The sequence below is a fragment of the Hesperophylax consimilis genome, chromosome 3, assembly GCF_061612785.1.
Source record: "Hesperophylax consimilis isolate HC1 chromosome 3, BYU_Hcon_1.0, whole genome shotgun sequence".
NCBI classification, from domain to species: Eukaryota; Metazoa; Arthropoda; class Insecta; order Trichoptera; family Limnephilidae; genus Hesperophylax; species Hesperophylax consimilis.
Window position 1 is genome coordinate 28,650,768 of NC_142838.1, and position 13,187 is coordinate 28,663,954.

The 13,187-nt window shown below is 33.3% G+C and overlaps 1 protein-coding gene across 4 annotated transcripts in view; it reads right to left on the reverse strand.

Moving 5' to 3' along the window:
- Window positions 1-2,200: 2,200 nt before the first annotated feature.
- The window catches only part of LOC149425226 (RNA-binding protein 38-like), a 92,858-nt gene continuing 81,871 nt past the window's right edge, over window positions 2,201-13,187 (reverse strand). For 2 of the 4 annotated variants that reach the window (XM_089650148.1, XM_089650134.1), the window contains 2 exons: window positions 5,475-5,707; window positions 2,201-5,078 (listed from right to left, as the gene is read on the reverse strand). In XM_089650148.1, coding sequence (XP_089506274.1) covers window positions 4,933-5,078; window positions 5,475-5,707 — 379 coding nt within the window. In that variant the 3' untranslated portion in view covers window positions 2,201-4,932. Of the gene's footprint in view, window positions 5,082-5,474; window positions 5,708-13,187 lie in introns of all 4 variants that reach the window. The other 2 variants (XM_089650140.1, XM_089650127.1) reach the window with 1 other exon arrangement.

Here is a 13,187-nt window from a genome sequence, read left to right on the forward strand (position 1 = left end):
GGTATTATTTTTCCAGTATGACAGCAAGAATGTAACAGTTTACCTTTTTATATGACACTCTTTTGATATGACGCCGAAATAATTCTGTTCTAGAAGCACATAATTAGGATTATTGAGCACACTTCAAGAATACACTACTATCGCTTCGCTTGGTAAATTTCCCTCTCATTCGAACATTCCGAAATTCGACCAATTCTGGTAAAATATTGTCCACATTCCTTTTAGCCATAGTAATTAAATTGAAATAATAATCTGAAAACAAAATATTTCTTTTTAGCGATTCACAGGTAGTTTGTAAACAAATTTCTTGGTTATCACGTCAATAATTCTATAATTATCACATATGACACATATCAAACATTGACATTGACAGCCAAGCGCATGGTGGCGCATGGGGTCGGTGTTGTAATATCAAAAAATAATTAATTACGTATTTAAGTATCGAGTGGAACTGGTTATTTTAGCAGCCGGCTTTTTAATGGTGGATTTAAATATATTATATTTATAATTATATATTTGTATATATATATATATATCGAACTTTAAAAAATTACACTGACATTGTACATTGCTTGACATTAACTGGCTATAAAGGCTTTTTGCATTGATTGGAAATCGATATACGCTGGCAGCACTGAACAATGTGTCTTTCGCGTGAATAATGATAAACGTCAAATTTCAATACGTAATTGTGGATAATTTTTACTGTAATGTAATTAATCCAATGGATTGTGAACTTTCTAAAACATATTTTCTTCGATATTATCCAAAAATTATATGAGCATCGTGTCTTAATATTCAAATCGTGTCATAATTTTCAAATCGTGTTAATTTTCAAGTTAGCGGAATTTAACCGAAACAGACAATTTAAATTTGACCAATCAGAGGGCCTACACCGTCCAGACGTTGGAGTAAATACTATCAGATTTGAATAAAAAATACAACATAAAGAATTACATTTGTTTTTAACCACTTTAATTTATTACACTCAACCTGTTTCTGAAAAACCCTTTCTTCATCAGGAGAATTTTAAAACTAACATGGTACAAATACTGACAGGTAATAAAATTAAACTGGTCAAAAACAAATTTGTGTTTATATTGTAAATTATGGCGAGCCACAAAGTAAATGCTTTTCTCAAATTCTTAAAACTTCAAACTCGAAACTTCTTAAGTATTTTATTTTGACAGCATGAATAGTTTCCAATTTTTTTTCTCATTGGGAATGTATTGCGAGCAATGAGGTGATATAGGCCAAACCAGCATACATTATGAGAGTATAGTTTTCGTGTGGGGCTAGCATAAAGAATAAAACACAAGTTATGTGATGAGATGAGAAATTTGACGATAAATCGACCCTCCCAACGAACAATGTTGGGAATACTTTAAAAATGTTTACTATACTCTTATTTGAATGCTTTTAAAATTACATTATTATGGAGGCAACTGAAATTATACACCAATAACAGTGGTCTGTAAGCCCGTAAGCTGAATTTAAAATTACATTATTATGCAGGCAACTGAAGTTATACACTGATAACGGTGGTCTGTAAGCTGAATTTTTTTCTTACTTCTGGTCAAATTGATTATACTTTTACAGATATCTAAATACTTTCCTAAATTGACAATTAATTTCATTGGCGTATGTGGCTCCTAGGAGTCGAAAGTTCTTTTGCAAATTCAACTTGAATATGAAGTCCATTCCTGTCCCCTTTCCCCCCATATGTGGATTCTTCGGTTTATGATTTATCTGCGCTTGTGAGGACGAATTTCCTTTTTTTCCCATTTTCCTTGACTGACAGGGCACAGGGCGTTCAAGTCATCTCCTACACATATCTCAATATTATTTTTTATTCTTTTACTTACAATGAGTCTTCGTTTATGCTGACTAATGTTTGTTTTTTGTTGCAGATGTAGCAAATTCTCTTTTTTGTAGACTGGGTAAGCACAAGACCTGCATGCATAGTCTTTACTATATGCCTGCATGGCTTTTCTCCTGGTACTCCTTTCTCTGTGTACCTTCTCTTCAATAATACTGATATTATTATTTGTGAGATTTAGGGAAGAATCAAAATTGAAACAAAAACATATTTAAAATTAGACCAAACATCGTCCAGCGTTGGCCCAGTTGCCTGGAGTTGATGATATAAGTATTAGGTACCGGGGAAAATAAATAAAAACACTAGTTTTATTATAGATCACATATATTCTGAGATGTGTATTAAGTACATGTACATTAGACCAATCTACATACCATAACTTTATCAAAGATAAATGCCAAATACGTTTCCATATTATTTCATTGGTAATTCAATAATACACTATTTGTGATCTTATAAAATAATCGTAATTGAGTACTAGTAAATAACTGAATAGAATAATAATTTTGAAATAACAAGATATCCTACTTAGACTAAATACATTCTAGAGGCCATGTTATAATAATTTATAAATAGGTATTGCTATAAATAAGTGAATTAACATACAATTTTATAATTAAACAATTAAGTAATATATTAAAATTATTTCCGTACATAAGCATAAGAAATTACAATAAGTTAGTTATGTATTTCATTGGTACAGCTGTCCTTTTACTTTGAAATACAATCTGGTCAGTAAGGGCATGACACAAGACTCTTATTCCTACTGAACTAACTTGCGGGAAGTGCAATACAGATGGTACGCATTCACTATAACGCAAATTATTCATACCTAATATACATTTTTTATAAATACACATTATGTATTATACTTTTAGGTGTTTTTTACGGACATCGATTTATAAATTTAAAATTTATATTGCAAAAGGATATTAAAATAAGTTTTGATATAATAATATTGAAATTTAAATTAATTAATAATGTTTGGATTTTAAACAAAGGAAGAATTTTTTTTTTAAATCAAAAATTGCGGCGATCAAAAAGCATTTAGGTAATTGTTAACAAAATGTGCGAGTTTCTCGAACTGAGAAAAATAAGCCTGACAAATAATATATTGAAGGCACATTTTGGACGGATTTTTTGATATACCGCATAAATGGACGCAATGGTCGAAGTGAGGAAGATAAGGCTTCAGGATAAATGATTAAGTTATCTATCTTTTCAGTTTCTAAGCTAATCTTTAGGTTTCTAAGGGTTTTTGATTTCCTAGTTTTACATATTCATCTAATCTACTTATAACCAAGATTTATAATATTTTCCTAAGCCTATCATCTGCACACACATATTTACTTAGGTTATTACAGGTGCAAGTACATATTAACTATATCATTATTATTATTATATCAACATACTGCAAAAATTACATCATTTCATTGTAAAAGATTATAAAATACACAATAATAGCAACTTAGAGTTTTGCTTTGTGCATTTGTATAAATGAAGATTGCAATAATTAGGATTGATTTGGAACCAACAACAAACACTTTATTAATTTATGAATGGTTTGGTATTTTTAAAAGAACACGGATATATTATAATAATGACATTACAGATAGGTAAGTACATTTCAACATAAAAGCTGGTAAATTGTGTGTGGACGATGAATATTCAATAATAACTTTTATTATCAACTAAATGAGAGTTTAAGAAGTTATTCTTATTCTAAAAGGACTAGTTAATCATATTAATATAATGTAGGAGAAATAAGTAACTTATATAAAGAGAGAGATATATTATCTGGGTTTATTAGTATTATTCTTTCAGTGAATTTACCGCTTTATTGAAGTTTGTGCTAAAAATATGTATTATTGTTTATGGCTTCTACTTATAATTTTTAATAGAAACATCAAGACACGGCACTTGAAAACCAATAGTAAAGTATTATCAACGGAACAATACATTGATTACACATAAGTAAATATTTATAGATTTAACTGAAATGTGTATCATTTGGTGGATACCATTTGTTATAATATTTATTTACATCCTAAAATCTTTGAAATTAGAACATCTTGGTTGAACGGCAACATTTTTCTATCCTTATTGGATTGAAGAAAGACCATAGAGAATGACATTGAAAATGAATAGTTATTGATATAGTTTGGAAGATATTTGATAGTATAGAATTAAAAATGTAATATGGCAAGATTGATCTTTGGGTTATTAATTTGGTTGGAATTTTGAATTTAGCCTAAATAGGTTTTTTTTATTAAACATAGGTACTACCTACTTAAAATTATTTAGTCATGCAACAATATCAATGACAAATTAGCTGCTGAGTCAAATGAGAGGCACATTGAATTGGGGACTTTAATGAAACATTAACAAAACGAAAGCATTAAATCAGGTAATTTTACCAGAACATGGAATCGCTTCATCACTAACTATATCACCTTAAAGGTGATCTATGAAACATTTATTTCATTAGGACTAAATACTAGGTTTTAAGTATCTAACTGATTGATATCCGACGCTTTGGAGATATTATGGCAATGCAATGTTGAACGTGTTGTAAATACTCTTTGACTCTTGTACTTCTATATTTAATTAAATTAATAGCCTAGTTAAGTCACATTCCTTTCCCATTTAAACGATACATCATATATATTAACTTCCCGGCAGTCGCCTCAATGAGAAGGTATAACTTTAAAGGTAATTAGTTATTAAATAATATTGTAAACCATCATCATCCTTGCGATACGCCAATAAAAATGTCTTTGGCACTCGCACCCAATTAATGAGAAGTGCCTAGAATCAGCAATATGGAAATACCAAGACTTACAAACATATTAGAATTACTTTACAATTTTGAAACTGATATTGGTGGGATTATAAATCTGTTTATTAGGGATGCTGAGAAGGAATATATTTCGTAATGCATTCTTCAACGACAAGTGCGAAACACCTGAGTGTTTATTAAGTACATTCCTGCGCCGTGGGAGTGTCCAGTATCCAGCAGAATAAGTTCATCTGGCCCTGTGGGGAGCAGGTAGCTACTGCATGCGGGCCTCCTGGAGGGAAGGCTGCTGGGGCGGGTAGGGGGACAGGCCGGGGAGCACTCCCCCCGCGGGCAGGGCAGCCTGGGGGAGGGTAGCGTAAGCGGCATACGGGGGCATGTAGCTGGCTGCTGCTCCGGCAGCTGCTGGAAACAAGGAAAACAAAGTGTTAACTTCTTGGGGTATAGAGAAAGTAATAAGGTTTGTCACTGATAATGCCTATCATTGTAAAATACAGCTCCGTTGAAATCTCTATTTCTGTTATATATTATGCATTGTTCATTAGAAAGGGGGATGCCTCTTTTGCTATTTCTCTCAACTTCCTCACGTTGAAGATTATTAGTTGTTGCATTCAGCCACTAAGCTTAGGCTTCCCAAAACTCGTTCTTCCCGCAGAATCACTGAATAAAGCTTCTTTGGTGGTTCACCTACTTCCCAGTTTATAAACCTTGTTTTCTACAACTCTTCTATGGATTGCTATAACAGTGGCACCTAAGCATCATTATAGCTAACATTAAAAAAATGGAATGTTTACTTACAATAACTTCCAGCCGTGCTTGTATATGGATAGGCATCGAAGCCGTTGGCGTAGGCAGCCTGGCTGGGATAGGCGGCAGCGGTAGCAGCTGCAGCCGCTGCACTCTGGTACTCATAGAACTGGGAGGCAGCAGCAGCTAGGGCGGCGTGGGACAACTGCGCCGAGGGCAGCTGGACTAGCCCGCTCGGAGTCAAGTACTGCGGCTGGTACATGTAGCCCGGAGGACATCCCACCCTAAATTATAACACATTGTTAGTTCCCATCTCTACGTAAACTGTATTACCAATACTCACAATAAGAACTCAATTCAAAATTATCAAAAGTATTTGGTCAAAAGGTGGTCATTTAGCCACTATTATTAGTATCGGTTGTACAAGTGTATGAAGCGTCCTTGAGATGATTTTTCACAACAACTGCACTAAACAAGTTAACCAATTATTATTACTATTATTTAATTGTTTAACGCTCGTACCATGATGAAAGATACCCCACCGTCAGGCATTTGGTGACACTAGTTAATATTATTGACGTGTGAAACCTCATTAAGTAGAAAGTAAAGCCCACACAGTGAGATAAAAATAAATTAAATTGCCTTGTTTGAAAAAAATTGTGAGAATGGTTTTCTTTTATTAGGAATATTCTCCGGTGAAGTTTCGCAAAATGAGCATGTATTTGAAACAATAAATTTTTTTGAATAGGCGCCAAAACGACCACTTTGTTGTTGAATTGTGTTCTCTAGTGTAAGTAGTATATCGACTGTGGTTTTGTAAAACCCATCAAGTCACAAAATGAAAGCTTTATAGGAGACGACAACATAATTGAATATTTACAAATTCGTAAAACTAATTAAAAATCTTGAAATTTACATGAAAGTGGTTATTTGTTATCAAAATTTTAATGTAAAATATTGCAAATATCTTTATAATTAAGAGAGATTTGAGGATTGAATAATTTTATCTACAGTTTTCTCAATATAACCAAAAAACAATTCACATAATTTTTATATTAAAAATGCCTTAATTATGAATAATTATTTTAACACGTTGTACTTTGAAGACTATTCTATTTTAAACCATTGAAAAGTAACATTTACAAAAAATCTGGCTTGGAGGGTTTTACGAAAACACAGTCGATATTAATTCAACCTTTTTCATATATTTAATCAATACACAAAGACTACACTTGCAGCAAAACGATGTTATTTTAAGAAGACATATTTATTGCTGCCTTTTGAATGTTTTAAACAGTTGAAATATCTAGTATTATGGGTAGGTAATCATCAGGGGTGCCTAAACTTTTTTTCTAATTTTCTCGTTTTCCACAATAAGAAGTTTTTGATTTGATTTAAAAAAAATCTTTTTGTAAGAGTTTTTGTTATAACAACTTTTTGTTCTGGAAAATCGACAAAATCGCAAGAAAAGTCACTGAACGCCGTTAGGCTTCCATTCTAAAAGTAGATTGGTCAGATATTTCCCAATATTTTATATAAATTTCATTTTGGGAAAGTATTATTTAATGATTTTATTATAAAAACATAACTTAGGTAGGTTGATGTTGATATAAAGGCCTAAGCACACAAGATTCCAATGAAAGTCAAGCATAATAGAATAATTTTACTAGCCCAATATTGAAGGCATGGTATAGTTTAAACCTAAAAAAAATAGGCTTGAAAGTTAAGATCCTATGTAAATAAAACTGCTAAAGAAATGATTAGATAGAAATGAATGCATTATAAAAGGTGTGAAATAATTCATATTAAAAATTGATACAAAACTATGGGAAATATCAGTTTTTTAATCTTGTAAGGACATTCTAGATAAAATATTTAGCGAAATTTATTTAATATTACAATTGAAAACAATATAAAGTTCATCTTATTGCTATGTATCTTTTATTTTGAATGTCCTCAAGTTGAAACAAAAAACAAATCGAACAGAAACACTACATCAATCCTTATATTATTGAAATAATTCACTTCGTGTTATTTCGAAAATAAAAAAGCCACATGTAGCGGTTAACCTCGAGGGCATGCTTTAAAGTAAATGGAGACGAGTGCAGTCAGCACCTAAAGGCCTAAAGGAACGAACCTTTGCCAGCAAATTGACAGGCAAATCAACCCAGTCGCTGAATCTACCTGGTCAAATTACTCGGTAACAGTTTGACCATAAATAATGTACCCTTAAAAGAATGTATTGATGTATCAATTTTGAAAATAAAACATAATACCTACTTACAATCGTTTTTAATTGGTGAAGAATAGAAAATTATTAGTACAGTTGTAAAATTCCTAAAAACTGTCGTAGAATTCAATCATAGACTGAATAACTGCCGTTTGCAATCTATGGTATTAATTTATCAGCCAAATAATATATTATGTACATATTTCAAAACCAAACAGCCAAATCGACCCCATACGGTGGAAAGATTCCCTCTGACACAGCAATATTGACCCAAAAGAAAACTACTTTAGAGTTCATTATGTCATAAGAAGTGATATTGTATTGTATTAGAGATTACTTTGTTATCCCAAGGTGCCAAAATGTTATCAAATATTCACCTAATGTTGGTTTTTTGTTGTTTTTCACCCTACAGGATCTATTTGTCGATTCGATTCGAGTGACTTTTGTTGTTTAATAATAATATTTTATTTATAATTTTACAATAAATAAATAATATTTTATTATCTTCATTAGTTAGCCTAAATTAAGTATCTACTCCAAATATTGTGTGCCAAAAGATTACGACGCTCTAAGCCAGAGTATATTATAAAATGAAGGATGTAATTATATATTATCATATACCTAAGCAAAAATCTGGCTGCTAATGATCTGGTAAAATTCGGAATTTATTTATTATTTGGCAGGCGGCAATACACGTGACGTCACGGCGGGAAAAAAGTCAAATGTCGGCTGTTATTGGGTGCCAAAAATATTGTCATGCGTTCCTCTGCCAACAAGGCGACCGTAAACAGAAGAGATCCAGAAGATTCTTACTAATATAATACTAAATACAAGAGCGGTATCTTTATTTAAGACGCTGAAATAAATTGAAAGAATTTTCACGCCATGGTGACAGAAGACTCGACCAATCATAATATTAAACTTTACTGGTAGGTATCTAAAATAGAAAGTTAACAGTTTAAAAATAACTGCCAAATCAAGGCTGGATTAATTTCTCGAAGTTATGAGATTATTATTTTGTTATTGATGTGTTATTGCCATGTTAATCAAAGAGCTGCCATCCTTTAAGTAGGTGCGTGATAGGAAAGTCAGGGGATAAAATCACTTAGAATGTTTTATAGTGCCACTCGAGGCGAGACGATTGCCTCTTTCCAGGAGATTTAACACATCTGGGAATACATTTTGGATGCACGGGGGCCATTCCAGAATAGTTAATTATCTTGGAGACACGACGGCACGCAGCACGCAGCACGCAGCACGCGCTGGGTGTAAAGCCACTCAGGGGTTGACAAACCTCGGCTTAGCGGGACGAAAATAGAGTCCAGACTCTTGTGTTCGTTCCCTTGTTTTATTTTGGAAATACCGACGCCTACGCCTGGCCTCACGTGACGTCACAGCCTGGCTAGGAGACTTGACTGCAAAGCGCAACAAACTGGAATGAAAGTCCAGGGCCCGAGGTAGGGGGTATTTTTATCTATCGCAAGATCATCCGGCGTTACGACAATTTTTCAAGATCTACAGAACAGTCAGAGTTGTTTTTAAATAAACTTTAAAATTTTACGGCTGTCAGAAACGTCTAGCTAAAATATATCGTAGACATGATATTATCTGCGGAGTAGAATTTTGTAAGGTTTTTGTCAACCATGTCGACATAGTTAGGATTATTGCATAATCTACCTACAACAGAGTCATCAGAAGTTATGCTGTTGGATTTTTGGGATATTGAACCTCGTTTCGGTAGCTCCCATTTGAGACAATGTTTCATACAGCCTTGCAGAGACCATCATCAGATCAAATGTAGAAACTGCAAGGCAATGCGAAAAGTTAGCTAAAGAGGGAGGTGAAAGTGTAACACGATTCAATATCTATAAGTCTTTATCAACGTCACGACACTCTTGGCCGTGATAATCTTAAATCATTCCACCAGAATTCGAAATTTCTTGTTCTTCAAAACTATTTTCTCAATGCTAATAGGTACCTAATAACGTTACATATCGTTATTAGGCTCTAGGCTCTACGTACTCTACCTAATTGTAAAAAGGCATAAGTAAATAAATGTGCAATAAAATTTAAATTACTCGCATCGCATTGTTTGCAGTCACTCGTATTTGCAAGAGGTTTGGTTTGCAAGCGATGAATCAATAAAATATTATGTTTGTTTAGATTTTGTTGTTCCTTAATAAAATTGGCAACCTAGCTCCTCGCTGTGAATATGTTTATGTTATTGCTCATCCAAAATAAATAAGACTTAGGAAATAAAATACTTTATCGCAAATTGTTTGTTTCGTAGTTCAAAAAAGCAAACTAAGCAATTTAGTAAGAACTGTAAAATGTTTCTACGTTAGTGAATAGTGTATTTGAGCGTATTATATTACTGTGCTTATGTTGACTTTTAAATAAGGATTTCTTTGGTCCCGGTTTAAGCGTTTTGTACTTGAGGCTTATCTACCTACATACAAAGAAAAGAAAAGGCACTCTTATCCAACCAGTAAAAAAGTAAAACAGTTTTTTAAAGCTGTTGGATTTGACGTGTTATTAGCTTTGGTTGAATCTACCAAGTGTCTCTTCTATTTGCGCGATTTGCCGGCGCCGAGACGCCGCATTAGGCTGTGCGGCGCGCAAGCGGAAAGACGTCGGCCAATCAGAAACCGGCGTCAGCTGGATCATCCAATGGGAGGTGGCTAACGGATTAATCCAGCCACAGTTGGCCAACATATAAAGAAGGCTTCGCGGCTGCGATTTGCCGTGGGGAATCCCCCTCACACAAGGGTATATATTAGTACATAACTGGTAGCTACTACCTACTACCCTCTAGCCACTGCTGACTGCTATTACAACTGCCTACCGCCTACAAGCCGCGATGGACCGGATGTGGGGGTGAAACAACTGGGCGGTGTTTGGCTGAAAGGGTTGCTTAGATTTATATCGGTTCCGCTAATTGAAGTAAGGGTGTGATACATTATCTACAAATTGAATAAATAATAATAAAATAGAAGAATAAAGAGGTTCCTGTTTTGTATATTGTAATGATTTTCACTGAAATACATTTTTTAATGACATTTTACTATTCTACACTTTTTTACGATAGAAGTTCCTTCCATACAAATTTGAGTGGAAACCAATGTTCCATATAGTCCAGCGCTCCGTTTTCCTTCTGTTCGCCTGACATCGCTGATTTCCATCTTATTTCGATTTCAGAAACACAGTTTTGTGTTGAAAATTAAAGCCTGGATTAGAAAAAAAAATGGTTCAGGTTCACGGAACACGCCCACAAGTCACTTCCTGTGTTATTCTTTATTCTATGCGATAGCATTATATCAAAATGTCTCACGTAAATAAATATTACGTAGATTCTAACCCCGATCAAAGTGGTCCAGAAGCTCATTCTCAAAGTAATCCTCAAGAAACCCTTCACGTATCCAACAGAAACGCTATTTGCGGATTTCGGGGCACCCCGAGAAGAGGATATCTTCAAGAAAAATGCAATTATCCAAATTTATAAAGATAATATAATCAAAAAATTTGAAACCCACCTATCAAAAAGATATCAATACAATATCAAAATTCCGAAATGTAATACCAAACAAATGAAAAATAACTATACCTATTTAGGAATAAAGTATTTCAACAACCTTCCGATTGAAATAAATAAATTAAAGGATATTAACACACTTAAACTTAAACTATATATATACTTACCTATAGCATAACCTATAGTATAACATGGTATTCTATTTTTCTTATAATTAGTGTATGTAACTCGCTCACCAAGCACAAGAACCAGTTTCTTCATTGGTGAGATTGCGAACATAAATATATTTTGTAATAATATGTACTTATATAACATCCCGTACTCACTTATATATATTAAATTTAAAAAAAAATCATAAAAACTATTTCAAATCGGAAAAAGCTAGTTTAAAAAGTAATATTTTGTGCTCTAGAAAAGTACATATAAATTTAGAAAGAAAGTAAGGTAGCATTGTATTTACCCAAACTTATCAATTTATTGCGAGTCTCAATTTAAACATACACCACCGCAAAGTAATGTTATTTTCTGTAAGTTATTTAGATTATTGCTTTACGGGAATGCAGAAAGCAGTACGCAGTCATTACGAAAATGGAAGGCCAAGGAACAAATGTCCGATAGCGGCCGATGACCAATTATATCAAATAACAGGTCGCTGATGAGGATTGGGCGTCAGCTGGACAGGTGGCCTGGGCTTGAGAGGCCTCCCACTGTCATTTAGAAAATAACACACTCATTACAGCACCACTCACAATACTCACGGAACCTCCGCAATTGACGACCGTAATGTAGGTAATATCTAGTAATGATAATTGCACAGTAGAGCAAATATTGGATGGATCGGATTGGAAAATCGGTGTCAAGGACCCTATCAGAAGAATGAGCAATGATAACATGTCAGACACATTCCTTCATTTAAAAAAATTATTTTCAACATTTTTGAATAGTGTATTTGACTTATTTTATACATTGTACCTACTCGTATTCCAACATTTCCAAGTAATATCATTTTATTACCACTGACGCAATTGTTACTACGCCACCTCCATGTCACAACTCGCTGGTGCTTAATTTGTGAGAATTAGCTAGGTGAAGTTTCATTGTTTAACATTGTAAATAATGCAGACAAATGTAACCTACCTACGGGATTACGATTAACCCGAATATGTTTGAAATTTTAATGCTGATATTATTGCTTGTGCAATGATGGAGGACTTGGCTAATTGAGGATTGAACCCGTGAGACCTGGATGCGATCTTTGGATCATTCCGCAACAATTCCTTAACAAGGTATTAATTTATACATTTCCCAAGTATAGAGAATTGTTACACGAATTTCGTCATTCTTAAGCGGAATTCGCGATTTTCGGGCAAATATCCAGAGTTTTCGTATTTTTCAAGCGATTTATGGTATTTTAAAATAAAAAAGTAATACAATATTCTAAACATTTGTTTGCCTATGGTTTTGACAAGTTTGAATAGCCATGAAAATTAACGCAACTTTACGTTAAAAACGTCGTGTACACATTACATGTAGACTATAGGTAGGTACTACTGTCATTCATTTTTCAACTTTGTAAAAAAAAAATTAAAAATATAAAAAAAAATAAAAAAAAATCGTTCCGCCATTTTTTTGTTGCAAAATACCAAAAAATTAACAGAACGTCACATTTGTTGCAAAAATAGCACCGCTTTTCCGAAAAACTTCACTACAAAATAACGCGAATTTGTCAGGTTTTTGCCTATGGTATAGTCATTTTCTGTATTTGTATTTTTAACAAAGTAATGTTTTAAATCTCATGATGGAAGATATAAATATCAAAACCCAAGTTGTTTAATCACAAGTACATTCAGAGAAGGATGAAGCTCGCACGAATGGTGCACTAGTTTGTTTAATTAGTCCGGACATCGATTTATTTTACTATCGCTAATGTATGTTCAGACCAATTTGCTGGGAAATGGGTGCCGTAAATAAGGCACAAACATTCATAATTGAAACTTTTACA